This window comes from Vipera ursinii (assembly GCF_947247035.1).
Source record: "Vipera ursinii genome assembly, chromosome: 2".
Classification (NCBI taxonomy): domain Eukaryota; kingdom Metazoa; phylum Chordata; class Lepidosauria; order Squamata; family Viperidae; genus Vipera; species Vipera ursinii.
In genome coordinates, this window is record NC_139513.1 from 292011809 (window position 1) to 292039568 (window position 27760).

The window sequence follows — 27760 nt, forward strand, 5'->3', positions numbered from 1 at the left end:
GTCCACGACTTATGACAACAAAATTTCTGTTGCTAAGTGAGACATTTGTTAAGTGAATTTTGCCTGATTTTACGACTTCTCGTGCATTATTTGTTAAGCGAATCACGGCAGTTGTTAAGTTAGGAACATGGTGGTTAAGCGAATCTGGGGTCACAGGTGTCCTTGTCTTTCTTCTCTTGCAGTTTACACTCCTGTGGCATGACAGCCCTTGCCTGTGAAAACCTGGCCTCTGTTTTGGAGACTAGCCAGACCCTCTTGGAGCTGAACCTGGGCGATAACAGCCTGGGAGATAAAGGAATCAGGCAGCTGTGCCAGAAGTTGATACAAAGGCGCTGCAAGCTTCAAAAGTTGACGTAAGTGTACAGTTTGTCCAGGGACCTGGGAAAATAGTTTGACACACACACCCCCCTCGTCTTTGTAGCAGCCCCTCAAATATTGGAATATTGCTATCCATATGATAAATCTTAAGTTGACTCTCATCTTCCAGCCCAGATTCGTTGAATTTTCCACTCTGCCAAAAGATGCTATGAAAAATAAAGATGATTTAATCTCTGCATAATGTTTTGTCAGGAGGTCTCCCAACCACCTGGCTGGTGGGCAACACCCATATCAGCTTCCAAACCAAGGCCATGTGGCTCATGAATTTACGCCAGAATTTGCTCAAAAGGCTGACCTCTTTCGACATATCTCTCAGCAGAATAGATAAGATAACCTTTATTGTCATTTTTTTTACTGTGGGCATAACGGCACACATCAAAAATAAAATTTAGTTGCCCGCTCTCAAAGTCAAACACATACATGACACACACCTAAACCATACTATACACAACATATGTATAGACCTACACCCCTACATACTGCTAAGCTTGTAAGCCGCCCTGAGTCTTCGGAGAAGGGCGGGATATAAATGAAATTAAAATAAAAAATAAATATACAGAACAATAAAATATGAAATACTGTCCATCTTGAATATATAACGGAAGGAGGAAGCTTGAGAGTTCACAAGGTTAATGCTGTACGCAATGAAACTATGGCTGAATCTGGATGTTCTGCTGCGGATACCACAAAATCTCCTCCTAGAAGGTAACAAGGAAAACAGGTCGCGAAGAGGATGAGTAGTGTCCCAGATAATCTTACGGGCCGTGCTCAAACAACGCTTCTGTGCTATGTCCTGGATGGGAGGGAGGGAACTGCCAATGATCTTTTCGGCCATCCTCACCACTCTCTGCACCACCTTCCTGTCTGAAGCAGTGAGGCTTCCAAACCAGACTGTGATGCTGCATGAAAGGATGCTCTCGATCGTTCCCCCTGTAGAAAGTGGTCAGGACAGAGGAAGGAAGATGAGCAACAGAGTGACAGAATAACAGAACAGAAACAGACTAACAGACTAACAGAGTTGGAAGGGACCTTGGAGCTCTTCTAGTCTAACCCTCTCCTCAGGAATAAGCCCTATACCTTTCCAGACAAATGGCTGTCCAATCTTCTTTTGAAAACCTCGAGTGATGGAGCACTCACAACTTCTGGAGGCAAGTAGTTCCACTGATTAATTGTCCTCCCTGTCAGGAAACCTTGGAGAATAGCTTGACCCCCAACTCCCTGCAGAGCTGCTGATGAGCAGAGATTTGCAAGCCAATTGGTGTTCTTGAGAGTGTCCCAATTTTGATGCTTTGCTTTGTTTCTCCTCCTTCCAGACTTACCATGAAATCGTTAAACCAAAACACGAAGTGGAAATTGAAGGCAGTTTGTGAGAAGAATCCTGGCTTAGTTCTGACTTCCTACTATCCTCCGGATTTTCCCTGCTTCCCAGGTGATGAAGAGTAAAGGTGGAGTTCACACCTGCTTTCCTTGGGCCCCTCAAGGATTGGAAGGTTGGTGCAATGGGTAGTAGATCTGGAAACCTTCAAAGGCCAGCTCAGCTCAGCTTTTGCATTACCTGTTGCATCGCAGTCATACATCTGATTCACATGCCTGGCTATGAGGCTTATGGTAGCCCTCTGGACTTAGAGCAAGTGGGACTTGGCCATGTGAAAGATCTTTTCAACTGGGATCCCCTTCAGGGATCCATCCCTTCCATAATCCCCAACTAGCATGTCAGAAGAATATCCTGCTCCGGTTTGAGCCAGGATTTGCATAAGAATGACACCGGAGTCACTGCTTGAAGAAGAAGTAGTATATTCAACAAAGATGACTGGAGGACTGGAGTTAAAACATATGAAGAAAAAGTTGCGGGAATTGGGTATGCCTAGATTAATGAAAAGAAGGACCTGGAGCAACATGATAGCAGTATTCCAGTGTTTGAGAGGTTGCCACAAAGATGAGGGGTTCAACCTATTCCCCAACGCACCAGAAGGCAACACAAAACCAAGGGATGGAAACCAATCAAGGAGAGATTCAACCTAGAACTAAAGAGGAATTTCTTGACAGTGAGAACAATTAATCAGTGGAACGACTTGCCTCCAGAAGTTCTGGTTACTCCACCACTGGAGGTTTTCAAGAAAAGATTGGGCAGCCATTTGTCCTGAATAGTATAGGGCAGTGATGGCGAAACTTTTAGAGACGAGTGCCCAAACTGCAACCCAAAAACCCACTTATTTATTGCAAAGTGCCAACACGGCAATTTAATCTGAATACTGAGGTTTTCGTTTATAAAAAAACAACTCATACATTAACATCTTTTGTCTTAAAAGAAAAAACACAATAACAAAGCTTTCGATTCAAACAACTTTTTACTGAAAGGTAAAAGTTTGCCTTTGGCATGCTTTTGAACAATTAATGTGATTTTTGCTGTTGTATGCATGCTGATAATTTGTCTAACCTTGGCTTATACTTTGTAAGTTTGAGAGCAACACATGCAGCACTCAGGTCATTTGTTAATCTGTTTCTGGTGTCAGATTTGATATAATTCAAAGCTAAAAACAGTGTGCTTGCTCCAGAGGCTTGTTTTGGCTAGGAAGGGGCTTGAGAAATGGCTTTTTCCTGCAAAAACTTAGCCAAAGAGTGAGGTGCGCATGCTCACAGAGAGAGCTCCGAGTGCCACCTCTGGCAACCGTGCCATAGGTTTTCCACCACTGGTATAGGGTTTCCTGCTTGAGTAGGGGATTGGACTAGAAGACCCCCAAGGTCCTTTCCAATTCTGTTGTTCTGTTTTTCAAGAGCATAGAAACAGCCCTTGGAGTAGCTACAATTTTGGATATACAGGCTGGTAATACTTATAAGAAAGATGGTCCATTGTGAGGTGTGCGCGAATATGCCCTTTGTAATGTTTAATTTGGTGGACATGCAGTTCCAGTAGGGATGGCCTTATCTTATTTTGCTGAGTGTGTAGATCTTTTCTTTGGCAAGTGTCTATGTGCTGATTCTGGAATGCCACATCTATATGCTCAGGGAAGTTTGTATTATAAGGGATATTCCCTGTTTGCTATTATTTGCTTGATTTAATCAACTTCAGCCTGGCTGTCAATTATCGGCTAAAACTAGTTGAAGAGTATTTGCAACCTTATATTGTCTTTGCAATATAGTTTCTGAGGAGACGGTATTCTCTGAGCTTGGTTGTTTTCTTGCAGATGTTTCACAACCCAGACTAGGACTACTAGGACTGATGATGTTAACTAGTTGGGTCATGAAACATCTGCAAGAAAACAACCCACTTCAGAGAGCACCAAAGACTCCTCCTCCTCCTCCTCCTCCTCCTCCTCCTCCCTTCTAGCACTGATGATGTTACCTTGGTGGAGCAGTGGGCTAATGCCTCCTTAAGTAACACCAGCTGCCTGCAATTAGTGCAGGTTCGCATCCCACCAGGCTCAAGGTTGACTCAGCCTTCCATCCTTCCGAGGTAGGTAAAATGAGGGGGCAATTAAGCTGACTTTGTAATAATGCCACTTGGGGTGTGTGTGTGTGAAAGCCCTAATAAGCAGGCATATACATAGAATGAAGGCTACTGCTAAGTTTGTAAGCCGCCCTGAGTTTTCGGAGAAGGGCGGGATATAAATGGAATTAAAATAAAAAATAAAATAAAAAATACCTAGTTGGGTCCTGAAATGTCTGCAAGAAAACAACCCACTTCAGAGAGCACCAAAGACCCCACATTCCTCCTCCTCCTCCTCCCTTCTACCACTGATTATGTTACCTAGCCCCTTCATGGATTACTGCCTTGTCGTGGCGAAGGGGCTTGCGTAATTCAATGAAGCTATGAGCTATGCCGTGCAGGGCCACCCAAGACGGACAGGTCATAGCAGAGAGTTCTGACAAAACGTGATCCACTGGAGAAGGAAATGGCAACCCACTCCAGTATCTTTGCCATGAAAACCCTATGGACAGTACCAAAAGGCAAAACGATATGACGCTGGAAGATGAGCCCCTCAGGTCGGAAGGCGTCCAATATGCTACTGGGGAAGAGCAGAGGGCTAGTACTAGTAGCGCCAGAAAGAATGAAGCGACTGGGCCAAAGCCGAAAGGACGCTCAGCTGTGGATGTGTCTGGTGGTGAAAGGAAAGTCCGATGCTGTAAAGATTTTTTCTCCATAGGAACCTGGAATGTAAGATCCATGAATCAAGGCAAGCTGGACGTGGTCAAACAAGAGATGACAAGACTGAACATTGACATCTTAGGTATCAGTGAACTAAAATGGACAGGAATGGGTGAATTTAATTCAGATGACCATCAGGTATACTACTGCGGGCAAGAATCCCTCAGAAGAAATGGAGTAGCCTTCATAGTCAATAAAAGAGTAGGAAAAGCAATACTGGGATACAATCCTCAAAATGACAGAATGATCTCAGTTCGAATCCAAGGCAAACCATTCAATATCACAGTAGTCCAAGTCTATGCCCCAACCACCGGTGCTGAAGAGGATGAAATTGACCGGTTCTATGAAGCCCTACAGCACCTTATAGAACAAACACCCAAAAATGATGTCCTTATCATCATGGGGGATTGGAATGCTAAAGTAGGAAGCCAAAAGATAACCGGAATAACAGGCAAGTTTGGCCTTGGAGTACAAAATGAAGCAGGGCACAGGCTGATAGAATTTTGTCAAGAGAATACGATGGTCATAGCAAACACTCTTTTCCAACAACCCAAGAGACGGCTCTACACATGGACATCACCAGACGGTCAACACAGAAATCAGATTGACTATATGCTCTGCAGCCAAAGATGGAGAAGCTCTATACAGTCAGTAAAAACAAGACCAGGAGCTGACTGTGGCTCAGACCATGAGCTTCTTGTTGCAAAGTTTAGGCTTAAACTGAAGAAAGTAGGGAAAAGCACCAGGCCAGTCAGGTATGAATTAAATCATATCCCCGTTGAATATACAGTAGAGGTGACAAATAGATTTAAGGAATTAGATCTGATAGACAGGGTGCCTGAAGAACTATGGACAGAGGTTCGCAACATTGTACAAGAGGTAGCAACCAAAACCATCCCAAAGAAAAAGAAATGCAAGAAAGCAAAATGGCTGTCTGAGGAAGCTTTGCAAATAGCTGAGGAAAGGAGGGAAGCAAAAGGCAAGGGAGAAAAAGAAAGATACGCCCAATTGAATGCAGAATTCCAGAGAATAGCTAGAAGAGATAAGAATGCCTTCTTAAATGAACAGTGCAAAGAAATAGAAGAAAACAATAGAATAGGGAGGACCAGAGATCTTTTCAAGAAAATTGGAGAGATGAAGGGAACGTTTAATGCAAAAATAGGCATGATAGAGGACCAAAATGGCAGGGACCTAACAGAGGCAGAAGAGATTAAGAAGAGGTGGCAAAACTACACAGAAGAACTATACAAGAATGAGCTTAACGTCCCTGATAATCACAATGAGGTGGTCACTGACCTCGAGCCAGACATCCTAGAATGTGAAGTGAAGTGGGCCTTAGAAAAGCTGAGCAACAACAAAGCTAGTGGAGGTGACAGTATTCCAGCTGAGCTATTCAAAATCTTAAAAGACGATGCAGTAAAAGTGCTACACTCAATTTGCCAGCAAATTTGGAAAACTCAACAGTGGCCACAGGATTGGAAAAGATCAGTTTACATTCCAATTCCAAAGAAAGGCAGTGCCAAAGAATGTTCAAACTATCGCACCATTGCACTCATTTCTCATGCTAGTAAAGTTATACTTAAAATCCTACAAGCTAGACTCCAGCAGTATGTGGATCGAGAACTACCAGAAGTACAGGCAGGATTTCGAAGAGGCAGAGGAACTAGAGATCAAATAGCCAACATACGCTGGATCATGGAGAAAGCTAGAGAGTTCCAGAAAAACATCTACTTCTGCTTCATTGACTATGCTAAAGCCTTTGATTGTGTGGATCATAACAAACTGTGGCAAGTTCTTAAAGAGATGGGAGTACCAGAACATCTTATTTGTCTCTTGAGAAACCTATATGCGGGCCAAGATGCAACAGTGAGAACTGGACACGGAACCACTGATTGGTTCCAAATTGGGAAAGGAGTCCGGCAAGGCTGTATACTGTCGCCTTGCCTATTTAACTTATATGCAGAGCACATCATGAGAAAGGCAGGGCTAGATGAATCAAAAGTTGGAATTAAGATTGCTGGAAGAAATATCAACAACCTAAGATACGCAGATGATACCACTCTAATGGCAGAAAGTGAAGAGGAACTGAAGAGTCTCTTGTTGCGAGTGAAGAAGGAGAGTGCAAAAGTTGGGTTGAAACTAAACATTAAGAAAACCAAGATCATGGCATCCGGCCCTCTCAATTCCTGGCAAATAGATGGGGAAGAAATGGAGGTACTGACAGATTTTATTTTCCTGGGCTCCAAGATCACTGCAGATGGGGACTGCAGCCAAGAAATTAAAAGACGCTTGCTCCTGGGGAGGAAAGCCATGGCAAATCTAGACAGCACACTAAAAAGCAGAGACATCACCCTGTCAACAAAAGTGCGTATAGTCAAGGCTATGGTCTTCCCAGTTGCAATGTATGGCAGTGAAAGTTGGACCATAAGAAAGGCTGAGCGCAAAAGAATTGAGGCCTTTGAACTCTGGTGCTGGAGAAGACTCCTGCGAGTCCCTTGGACTGCAAGGCGATCAAACCGGTCAGTCCTAGAGGAGATCAACCCTGACTGCTCTTTAGAAGGCCAGATCCTGAAGCTAAAACTCAAATACTTTGGCCACCTAATGAGGAGGAAGGACTCACTGGAGAAGAGCCTAATGCTGGGAAAGATTGAGGGCAATAGAAGAAGGGGACGACAGAGAATGAGGTGGCTGGATGGAGTCACTGAAGCAGTAGGCGTGAGCTTAAATGGAGCCCAGAAGATGGCAGAGGACAGGAAAGCCTGGAGGAACATTGTCCATAGGGTCGCGATGGGTCGGACACGACTTCGCAACTAACAACAAAAATGTTACCTAGTTGGGTCCTGAAATGTCTGCAAGAAAACAACCAAGCTCGGAGAGCACCAAGGACCCTACACTTCAACTCTGAGCTACAAATATTCTCCTTTATTAATATTTATTAACATACTGTCTTCTGGCTACAGGCACATATATGATTAACGAAGTTCACAGGGAGTGCATGAATAAAATTACTTAAATTGTAAAATTATTTCAACAAGCATAAAGAGCTTCAGGGGGGGATGACCAGCATTTTGAACTGGACTGGGATGCTGACCAGCAACCAAATTGGTCCTACTCATGACTTGCAGGATTGTTGTATAGGTAGTCCTCGACTTACAACCACAACTGAGCATCCCAGGGTCAGGTGAGCCCCATTTGCAACCTTCCCAGCTGGCTTCGAACAAGCAAAGTCAAGGGGGAGAAGCCGATTCGTTTAACGATCACATGATTCCCTTAACAACCGCAATGGTTCACTTGACCATTGGGTGCAGCTTCCTTAACCACTAACTTGCTTAGCAACTAAATTCTGGACCCAGTTGTGGTCATAAATCGAGGACTTAGCCAGCAGTAAAAAAAAATGACCCCTCCTCTTTGAGGAGCACATGAGTGACCAGTCTGTGGTGCTTCATCCCTTGAGGCTTTCAAGAAGAGAGTGGACAGCCAGTTGCCCAGAATGGTATAAGGTCTTCTGCTTGAGCAGGGGATTGGACTACAGCAGTAGTGTCAAGACTGATTCGCCCTTCTACCCTCCCTTATAGCTTTACAGTGGGATGGGATGCAGAACTGGGAGGAGTGGTTTCTAGGCAACCGAGGCTTCTGAGAACCAAGGTCACTAATGCAGGTGCTCAGCAGGGAAGTGGACTGTTTCCATAATAAGAACAAATGTTACTATTGGACAATATGAACACCTGGTGGGTGGGGATGAGGGAATTTATTGTTTAGCTAAGCAAGCCTTTGAGCCGGAAAATCAAGAGCTGGTTTTGCTTCTTCTGCGCCAATGTAAAATTTCAGTAAAGTATTAGACTCTTGGTAAAATCATGTCTGAGGAGTTTCTTTTTCTGGAAATGCCAACTGGACAGTTGACAAGTGGTCCCCAACCTTTGCGGCTTGGTGGCACGGCTAGGAGTGGGGGAGACAGGAACCAGGCCATACGAGCAATGGGCCGATGCTTGTGCACAGCTCAACTTGACTTCAAGTGTGCGCCAGCCTGCTGTTTGCATGAGTTGAGCTGCATGCGCATGTGCATGCCAGCCCACTGCTCACATGGCTCAGTTCCGAATAAGCCACAGCCTGGTAGTGGGCCGTGGCCTGGGTGTTGGGAGCCTCTGGACTAGAGGAACTTCAAAGCCCCTTCCAACTCTGTTGTTCAGTGGAAAGGCTTGCCTTCAGAAGTTAGTGGGTGCTCCATCCCTGGAGGTTTTAAAGAAAAGATTGGAAAGCCATTTAGTAGGAATAGTTTGAGTTCTTCTGCTTGAGCAGGAGGTTACACTAGAAGACCTCCAAGGTCCCTTCCAGCTCTGTTTTTCTGTTCATTAATCAGTGGAAAGCTTGCCTCCAGACATTCTGGATGCTCCATCCCTGGAGTCTTTCAAAAAGAAACTACACAGCTATTTGTCCAGAATGATAGGGTCTCCTGCTTGAGCAGAAGGTTAGACTAGAGGACCTCCAAGGTCCCTCCAAGGTGCCTTCCAACCTTATTCTTTGTTCTTTCAGGCACTGCAGACCCTAAACACAACACTGCCAAAAATGAAGGTTTATTGGTGAAAAGGTACTGCAGAATAGAGCCAATTTACTTAACGGTCCCCAATTTTTGTCCCTGCACCCCACCATATTTCCCAGTTCTCCTGGTTTTGGAAAGTTCCTGGCTTTTCTTCCAGAAGCAGAGCTTTCCTTTTAGGATGTTCCTGCAGAGATGGAGCTTCCCTGCAGGATGCTGGTGAGGGAGGAGCTCCGCTTGTCCACAGACGTGGATGATGCTGATCTCCCTCCCTGTCCTCCTGTGCCTTCCCTTTTGTCTCTCTTTCGGCCTCTTCCTTCTGTCTGAGGCTCTGCCTCCAAATGAACAGCCCCTGTTGCAAGTTCAATTTCTTCTCCAGGATGTTACCCAACATGGTCATCTTTTCGCTATCCGAAGACTTCTGTTCTTGAGGTCTCTTGTTGGCTCCTTGCCTAGGAACCTCCAAAGTCTGGCTGAGCTTCGGGTCAAAGGCCAGCCTTCTGATGACAAGACGTTCTTGGTGTGTTTCCTTGAAAGACCAGCTTACCTTCACCTGTTTCTTCTTCCCAGCTTTTGGGGGCCTTCCAGGTGAACAGCTGATAGGCCTCATCCCTCTAGGGAGAGGACGTTGGACCCCACTCGCCTGCCCCACAGCTCCTGCTTGCATGAGGTCTACTGGAATCTGCCTTTTCTGCCAGATGACCACATCCTTACCCTCTGAGATTTCACCTGGTTTTAGGACACCATGATCTTTAGGTGATCCCACAACTACTTCTGCTACTCCGCTGCAAAGCTGATCACTGATGATGACTCTTGCTTCTTCTGAGAGGGCCACCAAGGAAGGGGCAGAGTCCTCAGCTAAAGGGGGTTGTCTCACTACTGAGGAATTAGCCCATGTCCAGCTGCCCATCTCTTCTCTGAAGGACTCTTTTGCACCCTTGTTCTGATCTTCCCACTTCACTATATTTTCAACACTGGGCATGTAATCCCTGGTGGTGTATGCAGAAGGAGAGGAAGGTGGCAGGATTTGAGGTTCTTCTGTCCCCTTAGAAATCCTTGAAGGCTGCACAGAGGTGGATATGGGTGGATATGGCAAGAGAGGCTGGGATCCAGTCATCTCAAAGCAAGAAGGAGATCTGGGTGGCAAGAACAACCTCAGAGATCGCCGAACCCTTTCTGGAAGTCCCCATCGGTGCTCTGATGTAAGATGTCTCAGATGGGCCTCCAAGAGTTCTTTTTCCTCAACGCTGAGAAAATCGAGGTCTTGACTGAGGATTTGCACTTCTCCTCTATCACGTGGGGGAATCTTGGTCACAGTGTCTGCGGTGATCTTCTCTGCTTTAAAGAGATGTGGGGCAAAAGCTTGCAACGATTTTAGCGCTGTTGATGGCAAGCCCCATGCATGCTGGATTCTCTTCCACTGGATGTGGAATTCCAGAAGGTTCCGGCTGCTCTCTGGGAGGAAAGAGAGCCCTGTCTTGGTACCGGAGCAAATCTGGACTTTAGTTTGCCTAGACTTGCCTGTTGCTCTCCGTCTCTTATTGCCAACTTTGCTCTTGGGCTTTTCTAAAGTCTTCTGCTCTGGCTTAAACAATACCGGTTCATAGATGTCTGTGGTTTGCAAATCAGGTCCACTTTTCTGTAAGGATTTGGGTGGTAAAGGCAAGAGAGGCTGGAATCCAGTCATCCCAGGATGAGAAGGAGATCTAGGTTGTAGGAAGGCCCTCAGAGATTGCCGAACTCTTTCTGGAAGACCCCATCTGTGCTCTGATGTACGATGTCTCAGATGGGCCTCCAAGCGTTCTTTCACCTCAATGCTGAGGAAAACAAGGTCTTGACTAAGGATCTGCACATCTATTTTTTCCCTTCTTGGTTTCCTAGATGTGATTTTCCCAGTAGTCCTCTCTGATTGAAGAAGATATGGGGCAAAGACATGGAGAGATCTAACCACCATCGATGGTAAGCCCCATGCATGCTGGATTTTCTTTCGTTGGATATGGAATTCCAGGAGGTCCCTCTCCTCAATGGGGAGGAAAGAGAGCACTATTTTGGGACATAAGAACCTTGTTGCTTCAGTAGTCCCCCCTGTCTTAACCTGTAATGCTTTGGGAGGTATCTTCATCGCCCCCAAATGGTGCTTTGCCTTTTGCAATGGCACTGAAATTCGGGGAGCAGATGATGTGTCTTGAAATGGTCTATACCTGCAAGGCCAGTGAGGCTGTGCTGGAACCTGGGAAGAGGGGAGAGAAGGCAGGAATGGATGAAATGAATGTTGAATCCGTTTTGGAATCTCCCACTTATGCTTTATGACCATGGTCCTCACACTGGTCTCCAGACGTTCCTGTGTATTTGTGTTGAGGAACCAAAGCTGCTGGGCCTTCGTTTCCAAATCTGCCTTGTCTCTTGGACTCCTCTGAGTTCTCTTTCTGGTGTGCTTCTGTAGGCCAAGTGGAAAAGGAGCAAAGATGCGCAGAGATTTCAAGATAGCAGATGGCAGTCCCCAAGCGTGCTGGATCTTCTTGTGGGTGACATGAAACTCCAAAAGATCCCAGGACCTATGGATGTAGAAAAGCAGCCTCACCTCCGGGGATCTGATGGCAGCCACTGGAAAGCTGGAACTAGTTCTTGCATCTGGTTTCCTCTGGTGGATGTTCTTCATAGGCTTCATGGTGGCTTCTTTCCAGGATAAAGTCCACCATGGTGATCCTTTTCTTCTGGAATGGGAAGCATGAGCTCCCTCTTGCAGTGGGAATCTCAAATGACGTTCACAGTGGGGTTTTTCATCAGAGACCTGTGGAGGAGGAACCATTGCTCTCACCGAATCTTGGATCAGTTGAGGAAGGCCCCATTTATGTTCCCTGATCCAACTCCTCACATGGGACTCCAGGTGATCTTTTGCATCTTGACTAAAAAAATGCAAACAATGGGGAGGGACCAGTACTTTACTCAGAGACGATGGCACTTGTACCCCCCTGTGTGTTTTTCTTCCATCTCCCAATCTCTGTAGACCTGGACCTCTGAAGGACCTCTTCTGAGGCTCAGGTGGGACTGGTGCAAAAGCCTGTAGAGATTTGTGTACAAGAGCAGGTAATCCCCACTCGTGCTGGATCATCTTGTATTGTACATGTAATCTCATAAATTCCAGGTCTTCCTGTTTAAGGGACATCGGGGTGGTCTCTTCATCAAGTGCCATCTTTTCTCTCCCAGACCTTGAGATTTTTCCTGGGGATCTTTCTCCTAGAAGATTACCTTTGGGGAGAGCCCTCTTGACTGTGGTTACATGATGTATGTCTTCTGCTTTGTTCCATGGCTTTGAGGCAGTCTGGAAGAGTCGGTTGTAGGCATGCCGTGGGGTTTCGGCTTGACCCTGGTCGCCCTCAACCTGGGACCGAGAAGCAGGGGGCAGAAACATTTTCAGTGACTCCTGGACACGCTTGGGAAGACCCCATCGATGGACTGCAGTTCGGTTCTTCATGTGAGCCTCCAGTAGTTTCTGCGTCACAAGACCCAAGAAGAACAAGCTGTTGGTTATTTTAATTGTCACTTTTAATACACCCCACGAAGCGGTGATGGCAATGCCAAGTCCCTCCAGGAGCCGTTCTGGTTCTAAAGGGAGTGCAGCAAAGGCCTGAAGAGATTTTTGAACCATGGATGGTAATCCCCATTCATGCTGTAACTTCTTGCGCCGAACGTGCATCTCCAGAAGGTCCAAAATCTCTGTTTGGACAAAACATGGACCTGTCCTTGAGAATCTCCGTTCTTTTGTTCTGGAATCCATTACATTGGCTGTTTGACTCTCCTGGCCAACGTTCTTCTCCAGAGTCCACCTCCTGAGCTTGGACATCTCTAGTGGTGGGCTTCCTACAATAACATTGCCAAACATCTTGTTTAAGGATTTAGTGTAGATACTGGGAAGACCCCAAAGATGCATTAATTGTTTGCATTTAATGTTCAAGTTCATCTTTTCCACAATGTCCTTTTCCAGAAAATACAAGCAAGATGGCCTGGGTTTGATTTCTGAGGACACAAGGGAACATTTAGGAAGAAAAGCATGTTCGATGGGGCCAGAAAACCTCTTATATCTTATTAACTGGAACTTAATCTCCAGAGATTTTTTCTTGAGGTGAGTCTCCAGAGTATATCTAAGCAGATCTTCTAGACATCCCGTGTTATTTGGGAGGAGAATGTTGGTTTCTTCCCACCTTCCACTCTCCACCTGAGTTTCTCCAAATGTGGCTTGAGGTTTCTCCTCTGGAAGTAGTGAGTGAAAAAACTTTACAAACTGATGGACTTTCTGAGGGATGCCCCACTTTTGCTGTAACTTTAGCCGTTGAATGTGGAGCTCCAGGTTTTGTTTGACTTTCTCAGAAAGGAAATGCAACTCTAGATGAAGCAAGGAAATCTGAGTCACCGCCTTTGGAAGATCGCGATGCCACTTGGGTGGTTCTCCAATTAAGCTTCTAAGGGATCTCTGGACCAGGGTAGAATATCCCCACTCATGTTGTAGTCTCTTCTTCTTAACATGCATTTCTAAGTTTTCTCTGACCGCATTTTTGAAAAACAGAGACTTTACTTCTGAAAACTCAACGGGAATCTCTTTGAACCTGACTGAAGACAAAGGTCCTCCAGGACACATAGCTGCCAATGTCTCCACGTACTTTAGCCCCAGGCCCCAGAGGGACACCAAGCGACCCCGTTGCAAAGTTACTTCGATCTGACCCATGGCTGACAAGTCAAAGGAGAGGCAGGGGCTACGAGTTTGGGGGGTCCTGAGACCAGGAAGGATAAGCTTGGGGAGAGGTTGTCTTTGAGACCACCAACAAGATTTCCAGATTTGTGGGGCAGCAGGAAAGCTTTCCAAGCGCACCTCCAAATGTTTCTTCGTCAGGTGGACCTGCAGTTTCTTCAAGACTTTCATTTTTAACAGGAGGAGTGGCTGAGCTGGACATAACGGAAGACCCTGATTTTTCCTAATTTTCTCCTCTTTCTTCTTGGGCCTTACAAGGTGCCCTGGTGGTGTTCCTATCCCCAATCTGGGCTGCTGAGAAAAGGGCTTTACTGCCACTTGGACCCTCCTGGGCAGCTGCCAAAGCTTCAGCTGGACTCTCTTCTTAAGGGACCTGCAGCTCCTCAGTCTGCTGAAGATGATGGTAGAGGGGCCAGAAGAATCTGTCCAGCTACTGATGGAGGAGGTCTCATAAGTGCTGGAGGACAAGCTCGAGAGGTCCTCCGTGTAAACGTCCAGCTCCCCAAGGAAACTGCCCTGGGTCTTTCGATCCTGGAGGCTACGTTTCGAGGCCTTCTTCCCTGCTGCAACACTGTCTTCTGTGGTCCCTGCAGAGAAGAAATGTCCCAACATTGGACCTCTTTGGAGAACATCTTTGCCTGTCCCATCTAAAGGTAAAACGGCTAAGGGGCCCAGGTGGTGCTACATGACACAACCTAGGTCAGGGGTAGGCAACCTCGGCTCTTTTATGACTCATGGACTTCAACTATGCTGACTCAGGAATTCTGGGAGTTGAAGTCCATGAGTCATAAAAGAGCCGAGGTTGCCTACCCCTGACCTAGAACTAAGGAGGGATTTCCTGAAGGGAAGGGAACAGAAGAAAGAGACAGAGAGAGGGAGAAGATGATAGCTAGCTAGGGAGATAGAGAGATAAAGAAAAAGGGAGATGATAAAGATAGATAGATAGATAGATAGATAGATAGATAGATAGATAGATAGATAGATAGATAGATAGATAGATAGATGGATGGATGGATGGATGGATGGATGGATGGATGGATGGATGGATGGATGGATGGATGGACGGACGGATGGATGGATAGATAGATAGATAGATAGATGATAGATAGATAGAGATGATAGAGATGATAGATAGATGATAGATAGATAGATAGATAGATAGATAGATAGATAGATAGATAGATAGATAGATAGACAGACAGACAGACAGACAAACAGATGGAGAGATAGAGGGATGAAGAGAAAGATGATGGATAGACAGACAGAGAGAGATGGAGAGATAAAGGGATGCAAAGATGATGGATAGATAGATAGATAGACAGACAGACAGACAGATGGAGAGATAGAGGGATGGAGAGAAAGATGGATAGATAGATAGATAGATAGATAGATAGATAGATACATACATACATACATACATACATACATACATAGACAGAGATGGAGAGATAGAGGGATGGAAAGATGATGGATAGATAGATAGATAGATAGATAGATAGATAGATAGATAGATAGATAGATAGACAGACAGACAGAGATGGAGAGATAGAGGGATGGAGAGAAAGATGATGAATAGATAGACAGACAGACAGAAAAAGTACTGCAACAAACTGGTGGGTTAAATGCTTGAAACAACTTAAAACCTTTTCCGATGGTTTTAGTTTCCTGCAGGCTGGCCTCACTTTTCTGCTGAATCTGCAAAGAGACAAAAGAAAAAAGAAAATCTTTTCTCCAAGTGATGACCAGGACTTAGGGGACAGTGAATGTGTCCAGATGCCCACTCTCTCTCTGGTCACTTGCAGGCCTCTGAATGCTGGGTCATGAAAGGACAGCAAAGGAAACACCCAATGTTCTAACTCAGGGCTTTTCGACCTTTTCACCCATTGTACCACTTTTAGGATATGGCAACATCCGAGTACCACCAATCGCCTAGCAAGGTGGAAAAAAGTGATTAAGTACAGGTAGGCCTTGACTTACAACAGTTCACTTAGTGACTGTTTGAAGTTACAACGGCACTGAAAAAGTGCCCCCCAAGCCACAACCAAGCAAGACACCTGCCTGCCCACCCGGTGGTGCTCTTCCTCCTGTCCGAGGTTTTCATTGTTGTGAGCATTTCTGTTGAGGATTGGCAGTGGGGGTGGGGGGCTGTTTGTTTTTTATTTCTCCCCCTCTGCTGGGTGGTTGCAGCAGGTTTTGGTCACTTCACATGACCCTGGGATACTGTGACCGTCATAAATATGAATCAGTTGCCAAGCCTCTGAATGTAAATCACAAGACCCTGGAGATGCTGCAACATTCCAGCTGATCAGCACTTCTTCTGGGCTCAGAAGCACCGGGATCAGCGCCGAGCTCCAGCTGGAGCCTGGTGCTGATCCTGGTGCTTCCGCTGAGCCCTGACAGCCCTGCAGCTCCAGCCATGTTTCGCTCAGGCTTGTGCGGTGCTGCCACTGGTTCAGCTCATTCCCCTCCCCCGCTACTTTTCTAGGATGGTCGTGTGCCACCTGCCAGGTGCCAGTGCACCACAGGTGGTACCCGTACCACTGGTTGAAAAGCCCTGTTCCAATATTTGAGGGGCTGCCAGAAAGAATAGGGGTGTCAACCTCTTCTCCAAAGCACCCAGAGGCAGAAGAAGAGGCAACGGATGGGAAACTCATCAAGGAGAGAAGCAACCTGGAACTAAGAAGAAATTTCCTGACTGTTAGAACAATTAACCAGTGGAACAGCTTGCCTCCAGAAGTTGTGAATGCTCTCCAACACTGGACGTTTTTAAGAAGAGACTGGACAGCCACTTGTCTGAAATGTATAGGGTCTCCTGCCTGAGCAAGGGGTTGGATTAGATGACCTCCAAGATCCCTTCCAAGTCTGTTAGTCTGTTATACACCAGGTTTCTTCAGCATATTCAACTACAGATGTAAGACTCAGGCCTTGAATTCATCTTATTAAGAAAAGTCACATTTTTCTCCCTATGACTTCTTCCCTATGGCACAGATGTCTCAAAAACTTACAGATTCTGCCTTGGGAAACCATTTACGAGGGTCCAAGAGGAATTTCAAGCTGCTTTGGATCAGCTCAAAAGCCACACGCCACACTGTGAAAGTTTTCAAGATTTTCCAGATAATAAAGAAAACTAAGATCAAAGGGGCATTTTTGCCGAGAAGTATAATCAATTTCTGAAGAGCTAAAATGCCAAAACATGGAGCTGCCAGCTCCATACTGGAAAAAAAATATCCAGATAGCTAAAGTCCTGGGCTGGGTTTAAAGATAAACAGGGTCTTTGTATGATGCGTTCTGAGCGCATCATAAAGGTCACCACACAGCACTATGCCAGCCCCATCTCAAAAGTCCCTCATCATCCTCTTCCTGGAAATTGTCACATAGAAAAGCCCTCACCTACTTGCTAGAATTCATGATGCTCCACCCTCATGTCTATACATTTATCATCTGGAGTTTATCATCTTAGAAAATCAGAATAGAGCTGGAAGGGACCTTGGAGGTCATCTAGCCCAACCCCCTGCTCAGGCAGGAGACCCTATTCCATTTCAGACAAATGGTTGTCCGGTGTCTTCTTAAAAACTTCCAGTGTTGGAGCATTCACCGCTTCTGGAGGCAGGTTGTTCCACTGGTTAGTTGTTCTAACTCTGTTAGGAAGTTTCTCCTTAATTCCAGGTTGCTTCTCTGCTTCATTAGTTTCCATCTGTTGCTTCTTGCCCTGCCTTGGAGAGTAGGTTGACCCCCCTCTTCTTTTTTTAACATATTTTATTGATTTTTAACAATAACAATCTTTTATTGCTTAGCAAACAGCATGTTGTCTGGGTTCGTATATTTAAAAACAATCAATAATAATTAATTTCTAAAATTCCATAATATATTAATGATATTTTTCCTTGATCTTCTCTTCCAGTAGTATTCTCCCTTTTGTCAACATCAAACAAATCCAATACTTTCAATGCATTCAAGGTTAAATATAAACATTTTTCTTGGGTTTGTACAAATAACAATAACATCAACGTATAACATCTTTTCTAATTGGCTTATGTTTCAATTGCATTTATAAAGGCCATCTTATTGAGTCACTATGTGTCCTGTTTTCAAGATTCTTATTTAAGCTTAGTTTTCCCTCAGTGTTCAAACCATTTTTATCAGTCATGATTTTCTCAAAGTTAATTGCCTTTACACAGCTAAACTTTTCATTCACACACACCATCCCAATATTTTTACATTTCATATGTTATAAAAGATACTATACTACTTGCATGTCTTATCCCTCTTACTGTAGGGCCCCTCTATATCCAAAATTTATCTATTCTTTTAACCATATTCAAACAAGTGTTTAATCATATAGTACTCCATCTGGTAAATCGAGTCAAATCTCTTGAATCTAATTCTAGCTTTCTTCTTTTGCCAAGTAGCTTTCCAAGTCAGTATGTTCAGCTTGCCAGGGGATTCTTCCTGTATTTAATAATAATCATAATAATAATAATCATAATCATAATCATAATAAACATAATAATAATAATAATAATAATAATAATAATAATAATAATAATAATAATAATAATAATAATAAAGTTGGAAGGGACCTTGGAGGTCATCTAGTCCAACCCCCTGCTCAAGCAGGAAACCTTATACAAGTTCAGACCAATGGCTGTCCAGTCTCTTCTTAAAAACCTCCAGTGTTGGAGCATTCACCACCTCTGGAGGCAGGTTGTTCCACTGGTTAATTGTTCTAACTATCAGGAAGTTTCTCCTTAGTTCCAGGTTGCTTCTCTCCTTGACTAGTTTCCATCCGTTGCTTCTTGTCCTGCTTTCAGGTGCTTTGGAGAATAGCTTGACTGCCTCTTCTTTGTGGCAACCCCTGAGATATTGGAACACTAGTTATCATGTTACACACACACAGTCCTTTTCATTAAACTACACATACCCAATTCCAGCAACCGTTCTTTGTATGTTTTAGTCTCCAGTCCCCTAATCATCTTTGTTGCTCTTCTCTCTTTCTAAAGTCTCGACATCTTTTTTACATCGTGGTGACCAAAACTGGATGCAGTATTCCAAGTGTGGTCTTACCAAGGCATTGTAAAGTGGTATTAACACTTCACACGATCTTGATTCTATCCCTCTGTTAATGCAGCCTAGCATTGTGTTGGCTTTTTGGCAGCTGCAGCACACTGCTGGCTCATATTGAAGTGATTGTCCACTAGGACTCCGAGATCTCTCTCACAGTTACTAGTATCGACCAAGGTACCACCTATACTATACCTGTGCATTTGGTTTTTCTTGCCTAAATGTAGAACCTTACTTTTTCCATCATTGAATTTCATTTTGTTAGATAGCACCCAATGTTCAAGTCTGTTAAGATCCTGCTGTATCTTAAGCCTGTCTTCTGGAGTGTTGGCTGTTCCTGCCAGCTTCGTGTCGCCTGCAAATTTGATGAGTTCCCCATCTATCCCCTCGTCCAGATCACTGATGAAGCTGTTGAAGAGCACTGGGCCCAGAACAGAGCCCTGGGGCACCCCACTACACACTTCCCTCCATGTAGATGCGGTTCTATTGAGGACCACACGCGGTCTTTGCCTGCCGGTCAGCCAGCTACAAATCCATCTGGTGCGGCTAGCCCACATTTTCCTATCTTATCAAGTGGTAGGTTGTGGTCTACGTTATCAAATGTCTTACTAAAGTCCAAGTTGCACCCTTTTATGTTTACAGAAAATAGAATAAGAACTTTATTGTACTATAAATAAATCGGCATACATTAAACTGAGATTTTCGTTGCATATAGCTCTCAATATACACAAATAACAATTGCAAGAGCCTTGACTGCAAAAGAAAAATAAAAATATTGATGAAAGTGATCACCGCACCATAAGCAATCCCCGAGCAGATTTATACAAAAGCTGAACGATGGGAAAAACCTGAGTCACGATAAACCACGTTTCTTGGTCAAGGAAGAAGCAAACCTGGCAGAGTTTTTACAAGCTTCTAAAGCCACGCGACGGGGGCGTTCCGGAAGAGAGAGTTCCGCCCACATCAGCTCTGGCCAATAGGAAGAAAAGGGCGGCCCTCCCTCTTTGCGCAGGCGCGAGTCTTTCCCCGCGCTCTGCATTGTAGTGCATGCGTGGTCCATCATTCGCGCTGAGGAAGCCGGGTGGGCGCCATTTTGGTTGCGGCCCGGCGGCGCCGGTGGCGGCGGCAATTCGGTGAGCGGAGGAAGGCGTGGGCTGGGGATGATGGGGGTGAGTGCCCGAAGCCTAGGGAGACCAGTGGTGAGGTGAAAAAAGTCCGGGGCCGCGTTCACATGTTTCTGGGTCAGCCCGGGTTGGTCCCTCAGCAGTTCTGAGGGGAATCCGCAGCTCGGCGCTTTGCCGTGAGGTGCGTTTTTATTTAATTTATTAATTTTTATTTCGCCTTGTTGGAATTTTTATCCTGCTTTTTATGTATTTGGGATAACTCAAGGTAGCAAATTTGCCTGATCCTATTTTCCCCACAACAACCCTGCGAGGTGGGCCTGCCTGGCCTGAGAGAAAAACCGAGCCAACATTCCTCCCACCCCCATAAAGACCATTTATACAGTACACTGCAAAAGAAGGGGATCCAGTTCAAACAAACCAAAATATCTGCAATATTATTTCATTATCAGCAATTGATTAATATTGGTGAGTTACTTCACCACAATAATTCGCTAATATATTCAGGAATATTACTGAATGGTCTCTGTAATCCAGATAATAAGCACAGAGTGATAGTCTTAGATAATATTACTTCGCTACAGTAATTCAGGAATATTAGTGAATTGTTTCGCTGCAGCCCAAATAATATATGTAAATCAAACGGGTTGTTCAATTAGTCGCCCGGTCGTTAAGTGAATCTGGCTTCCCCGTTGACTTTGCTTGTCAGAAGGTTACAAAAGGATCACGTGACCCTGCAACTGTCATAAATGTGAGACAGTTGCCAAGCATCTGGATTTTGGGGAGGCTGCAGTGTGAAAAATGATCTTGTCATTTTTTTCCCCACTGCCCTTGTAACTTCAAATGATCACTGAATAAATGGTTATAAGTCAAAGATTACCTGTGGTACAAGGCTTTCTCTAATATTCCATTTAAAAGTACATCAGCAACTCGTCCTCTCTTTCAAAGGAAATGAGAGGATGGAGTTGTGTGATTAATTGAATTTTAATCAACTGATTAAAATTGATGGCTTAAATGACAGAACATTTTCTTCTAGATTTGCATAGCACTGATTGTTGAACATGAGATATTAATGAAGAACGCTTAAAGGTAAACCAGCACACGCTTGTTTGCCTGCTCTGCTTAATAAAACATTTATTTTTTATGACATTTATATTCTGCCCATCTCAATCTGCAAAGTGTCTTTGGGTGGCTTAAAATTCACTTGCTGCACATAAGCAACATTACATAGAATAACAGAGTTGGAAGGGATTTTGGAGGTCTTGTAGTCCAAACTCCTGCTCAAGCACTTATACCAGAGGTCCCCAACTTTTGGGCACCAGGGACCGGTTCCGTGGAGAGAGGTTTTTACACGGACCGGAAGGTGCATGGTTTTGTGTGCTGCCTGCATCCCACAGATGGGGCTTTGCTTGTTTGTGCGGACCGGTTGCTGGAATGCCACAGCCTGGTACTGGTCCACAGACTGGGGTCTGGGGACCCCTGACATACCATTTCAGACAAGTGACTGTCCAATCTCTTCTTAAAAGCCTCCAGTGTTGGAACACCCACAACTTCTGGAGGCAAGTTGTTCCACTGATCGACTGTTCTCATTGTTAGGAAGTTTCTCCTTAATTCCAGGTTGCTTTGCTCCTTGAATAGTTTCCATCCATTGTTTCTTGTCTTGCCTTCAGGTCCTTTGGAGAATAGGTTGACCCCCTCTTTTTTGTGGCAGCCCCTCAAATCCTGGAATACTGCTCTCATGTCACCCCTGGTCCCTCTTTTCTCTAAATTGGCCATACCCAATTCCTGCAACCATTCTTCATATGTTTTTGTCTCCAGGCCCTTAATCATCTAGTTGCTCTTCTTTGTAATTTTTCCAAAGTCACAACATCTTTTTTGTAAAGTGGTGACCAAAACTGGATACTGTGTGGCCTTACTAAGACTTTATAAAGCAGTACTAATATTTCATATGATTTTGATTCTATACCTCTGTTTATACAACCCAGGATTGTATTAGCTTTTTTTGGCGGCTGCTGCACATGGCTGCCTCATGTTTAAATGATCGTCCACTGGGACTCCCAAGGTCCCATTTCTCTTTCTTGTTCTTCTTGAAATCCTCCAGTGATGCGGCACCCACAACTTTTGAAAGCAAGCCAAAAGCATTAGTTATACATGGGTGACTGAAGCTTCCTCTTATGCATTGTTAACGAGGGTGTGAATAAGAGCAGGAATAAGGATGCTTTAATGTGACGAAGGCACCTTGGAGTGAGTTGAAACATTGATCTGGCTTGTCTTTGCTAAACAGTGTTTTCGGTAATTATTGTTTCATTGTACAGTTATCTCCTTCCCTTTTTTCCTTTTATTCTTATTATTTATTGGGGCTTACATGCCACCCATCTAGCCTAGAGCCGACCCTAAGCAGCTTACAATAAAAAAAAGCTCAAGATGAAACATTTAAGTGTAATAACCATAAATATTAACACTAGGATTAAATTGAAATTGCAAGCTGGGAAGAAAGGGAAGAAGATGCACAAAAGGAGGTGGGGTCTTAGCACATTAACCACCTCCAGAGTGAGATGCCCCAGTTGGGGGCCCAGGCCAGCTGGCAGAGCCAGATCTTCAGGCCCTTTCAGGACGTGTGCAAATCTCACCTGCGGGGTGGTGGATGATATTTCAAAGGGCAGAAGCCACAGCAGAAAACGCTCTTCTCCTGGCCCCCACCAGCTGGAATGTCTTGAGTGCCATGGTCTGCAGTAGACCTCTTCTGCTAGCACAATAAGGATAACCTGGGCCCATGCCTGAAGGGTTTTTATCACCCTTGAAGATGGAACAAGGGACTGGGGATAAACCTCGTCGTGTTCAGTGGGGTAAATTCCCAGATTTCTAAGACTTTGCATCCGTAATCCTATAGCATAATTGGATCCTGAAATGCCATTTCTGTCCTTGTTCCTTACAGCACTGCAAACCATGGAGAATTACCAGAAGTCCAAGGTAGTGGAGAAGCCTTCTCCTCTCCCTTTCACCAGCTTGCCCTCAGACATCATTGAAATGAAAGTGAAGGATGGAAGCAAGATCCGGAATCTGATGGGCTATGCCATTGGCAAGATGGAGCAAGAGACGACGAGACAGATGCTCTTCAGCGGGGTTGGCAAAGCCATCAACAAGACCATCACCTGCGTGGAGATTATGAAGCGGCGGCTCAAGGATCTTCATCAGATCACGAAAGTGTTCTTTCAGCAAATAGAGGAGATCTGGGAACCGATTGTGCCAGAGGCTGGCCTGGATCCCTTGACTGTGAAACGAAATATCCCTGCCATTTGCGTTTTGCTGAGCAAAGAGCCCCTAGATCATCAGGAGCCAGGTTATCAGGCTCCGGGATCTTTTGATGCTTTCTGGTTGGAAACGCTGAATTCGGAGTCCCAAAGTCAGCCGAAAAGGAAGAAGGGGGGCAGAAGAAGGGCAGGCCATGCAGGAAAGCACCCTTCCTCTGCCTTTTGATAAGAATCCCAAAACAAGCCTCAGTCGAGCTGGCAGAATTACTTAACCTACAGAGCAAAAGAAAGCCGGACAGTTTTTCGTGTTGAGAGAGAAAAAGGGAGAACCTTGGAATGGAAAGAGGCTGATTTAAAGGAAGCGGAAGAAAAGAGGCTGAGATTTCAGAACTGCCTGGGTCGGGTTGATCATCGGCATCTAGCAAAAGGGCTCTTTTCTTCCTTTCAGAGGGAAACAAATGCTCTGGTGGATTGTTCTAGTGGTCGAAACAATAATGATGAAAAAAAGCCTTCCTGGTTGGAGGAGATGTGTAAAATCTGTGCCTGTTTACCAAGAAGGTAGCTATGACGTTTGCCTGATTTCCTCAGTGGATGACTTGGATGTTACCTTAGGATCTAATTCTGTGAAAGGGCAGGTATTTCCTGGTTCCAAAATTGGATAGTGACAGGGGAAGGAGGCCCTGTTTTTCGTGGTATTCTTTGGCTTTAGCACAGGGCTCTCCAAACTTGGCGACTGTAAAACTAGTGGATTTCAACTCCCAGACCGCATGCTGGCTGGGGGATTCTGGGAGCTGAAGTCCACAAGTTGTCAAGTTTGGAGACCACACACACACACACACACACACACACCGTTGTAACCTAAGCATCTGCCTTCCTGTATAGTCAAGATTATCGTGTTTGATTCAGCGTAAAGATGAGGCGGTCTCGATTGCCCAACATGCAGAGGGTGCAGCTTAGTATGTCTAAAGACAGTTGGAAAAATGCTGAGGTTATTTGATTGTTAAAAAGACGTAAGATTGCACAACAATACTATTTTATTTTATTTTTTAAATTTTTAATCATTTTTTCCAATGTTTGAAAAATGTTGATCTATGAAAGGGTTGTTGCTACTAGCTGATACTTATCTCCAGTAATTCTGTTTCCCTCCATAAGTGTTGCCTGAGGAAATGTAAAATGTTATGAAGAGCAGCTTCTTTTTGGTCTTGGTGGCCACAAAGGCGAGGACCTGAGGCCTTCTCACCACAACCCTGACCCCCAGGGGCCTCCCCAAGGAGGAAACTGGAGCAGAGGGCATGAAGTTCCTGTGGGACCTGAGGAGAATCCAGGACATCCCCAGCAGATGCTGGAGCTTCTTGGCTAGCCAGTGAGACTCTAAGCTCTGAATCATAGCTTCTTCCATGAAGGAGACGGACACAGATGGAAAGTGCATCTCCTCTACCTTGGCAGCCTCGGGAGAAGCTGGCTTGGAGCTTCTGCTACTCTTCTGCTTTTGAAGGACCCTTTTGTGGTGCTTAAGGGACCTGCAGCTCCTCAGTCTGCTGAAGATGATGGTAGAGGGGCCAGAAGAATCTGTCCAGCTACTGATGGAGGAGGTCTCATAAGTGCTGGAGGACAAGCTCGAGAGGTCCTCCGTGTAAACGTCCAGCTCCCCAAGGAAACTGCCCTGGGTCTTTCGATCCTGGAGGCTACGTTTCGAGGCCTTCTTCCCTGCTGCGACACTTGCCACATGCTGGGTTGTATCAGTGGATGCTGTGCCCTCTGGGCCAAAGGAAATAGGTCCCAGGCAGGCAGAGGTCACACTGGAGGACCAGAGGCAGGACTCATGTTCTTCCTCTACTGAGGTGGCAGTGGAGACTTTGGTTTCCTTGCAAGGCCTGGGAGAAAGCAGGAATCTGGATTTGGTGTGGCCACAGTGCTCTGTGCGTTGCCAATAAATTAGCTGCCAGGCGTCCTGAGCTACTCGCAGGCACACGATTCAAGGACTCTTCTGGGCAAGCCCCATCTCTTCTGGAGCTTCATCCTCTGAAGGTGGAACTCTAGGAAGTTGGTGACTTTTGGAGGAAGGAAAAGTAGCTCTCGAGGGAAGACGGAGGCTTGAGTGACAGCCTTTGAAGGACGCAGTGGGGACATGCGGCCACTGAAGTTCCTCAGGGAACTCTTGACCAGGAAACGAAGACCCCACTGGTGCTGTATCCTTTTCTTCCTAAGGTGCATCTCCAAGACCTCCCTGGCTGATGGCTGGAAGAACGGGGTCTTCCCTTCTGCAAAACGAAAGCCAAACTCCCTGGTCCCATCAGACAGACATGGCCTCTCTGCATCCAATCTGGATTTGGTGTGGACACAGTGCTCTGTGCGTTGCCAATAAATTAGCTGCCAGGCGTCCTGAGCTACTCGCAGGCACACCTGGCAGTGCAGGTCTTTGCAGAGCAATTGACGGAGACGCTGGTAGGACGTCAGACGGACACTGTCTTCTGTGGTCCCTGCAGAGAAGAATTGTCCCAACATTGGACCTCTTTGGGGAACATCTTTGCCTGTCCCATCTAAAGGTAAAACGGCTAAGGGGCCCAGGTGGTGCTACATGACACAACCTAGGTCAGGGGTAGGCAACCTCGGCTCTTTTATGACTCATGGATTTCAACTTCAACCCCCCCCTTGTAACCTAAGCATCTGCCTTCCTGTATACTCAAGATTTGATTCAGCGTAAACATGAGGCGGTCTCGATTGCCCAAAAAGACAGTTGGAAAAATGCTGAGGTTATTTGATTGTTAAATAGATGTAAGATTGCACAACAATACTATTTTATTTTATTTTTTAAATTTTTAATTATTTTTTTCAATGTTTGAAAAATGTTGATCTATGAAAGGGTTGTTGCTACTTGCTGATACTTATCTCCAGTAATTCTGTTTCCCTCCATAAGTGTTGCCTGAGGAAATGTAAAATGTTATGAAGAGCATTTTCCCTTTGTAGCTGATGTAAGTTCATGTACCTCTGAAAGCACTGATGCTCGAGTGGGCAGGGGCAGGAATTTTATCCGTTTGACTGCAATGACAATACTGATGGATTATTTGTATTCAATCAAACCATTAAAAAAATCACATTCTTAGTACTTTTGAGGCTCGCATCTCGTTATTAACAACATAACAAAAACCTAGGAGCCTAAAGCCTTAGCTGTCTAGCATTCTGTTCTCAGTGTCCAACCACAATTTTCTGAGTTGAAACAAAGAGATTTGATCTTCTTTTCTTGGGCATCATTCAAAAATAATTTGTAGGATGTGTGTTCCAAGTTTCCAGTTAGGCCTACAGCCCTCCTGGAATATTCTAGTGGTCTTCCATTCACTTTCCAGACATTTTGCTGCTTAACTGTTTCAAGATCAGTCAGAGCAGCTAACAGGTTGAGCTAAGAAAGCTGAGTTTGTAATGTCATCTCTGCTCATAAAGTGACTTTTATCTCACAGATCTGAGATAAAAATTCACAACTGAAACACATTTCAGATGAGAATTGGGAAGTTGCTGCTGAAAGAAGAAAAAGTTTGCCTGTTTCCAGAACATTATGATTGGCACAAAATGAATGATAGTAAGTCCACTTAGCAAGTTTAGGATGGTGGTGGAACTGCAGAACTGACCTAGTTAAGCATGTTGTAAAATTCTGTCAGTGTGAATGTTCTTGAATGCCCAAGCAGTAAATACTTCCAATTATTAGAATCCAGCTTATAGGTAATCTCTGCTAAACAAAACAGTCTTGCTCTTTTTCTAGATTTCCTTGATAATGTTCTACAGTTCATGACATTGGATTTTCAAATATACTGTGCCAAAGATTTAGCAGTCATAGGTTGACAACATGTAGCTAAAAACTAAGAGAACAGAAAGAATTGAGAAATAAGAATTACAGATATTCCTTGACTTACGACCACATCTGAGCCAAAAATTTATGTTGCTAAGCAAGACAGTTAAGTGACTTTTGCCTCATTTTACAACCTTTCTTACCACAGTTGTTGAGTAAATGACTCCAGCATTAGTATCACGGTTGTAAAGCGAATCAGGCGTCCCCATTGACTTAACTGGTCGGAAGGTCTCAAAGGGGATCACATGATATTGCAACCATCAAAAAGACATGCCAGTTGCCAAGCTGCTCTTTGCCCACAATGATTGTTCTTAATCCCCCAGTGCCCTCCGACATCTAACATTTCCTTTCCACTGAAATTATGGCCTGATGGATTATCTTGATTTTTTTTAAAAAAAATATCCAGTTCATTGCTTGCTCTATCTCTTGCTGAACTTGATGCTTTCTTGAATCTAGTATATTTGGATTTAATGCAGTCAAATTGCAGAATTGGGAACATTTATTTCTGCTTCTACAATCATAGCTTGAGACTGGGCTTGAATTCAGGCTGAAAGTGCAGGAGAGATCAGAGCGAGGCTATTTGCTGCAACCATATGCACGGATGCAAAAGCATTCTGCACTTGAGTGAACTCATGAAGAATTTTAGTAAATCTTGATAAGAGATTAGAAAAGAATTTCAG

General features: G+C 44.7%; 1 protein-coding gene across 1 annotated transcript; it reads left to right on the forward strand.

Moving 5' to 3' along the window:
* The first annotated feature begins 250 nt into the window (after positions 1-250).
* On the forward strand, positions 251-26335 carry LOC310635684 (ribonuclease P protein subunit p25-like protein). The gene is made up of 4 exons (XM_083354904.1): positions 251-353; positions 1692-1807; positions 22924-23797; positions 24392-26335. Exons 2-3 carry the CDS (start codon positions 1699-1701, stop codon positions 23463-23465), a joined length of 651 nt encoding a protein of 216 aa, XP_083211030.1. The 5' UTR covers positions 251-353; positions 1692-1698; the 3' UTR covers positions 23466-23797; positions 24392-26335.
* The last annotated feature ends 1425 nt before the right edge of the window (positions 26336-27760 follow it).

Bases quoted from the DNA above. Each gene is read 5' to 3' on its own strand.
- LOC310635684 (XM_083354904.1), top strand. From the start codon at position 1,699: ATGAAATCGTTAAACCAAAACACGAAGTGGAAATTGAAGGCAGTTTGT. The intron at 1,808-22,923 runs GTGATGAAGAGT...TGTTCCTTACAG, and splicing joins GGATTTTCCCTGCTTCCCAG to CACTGCAAACCATGGAGAAT.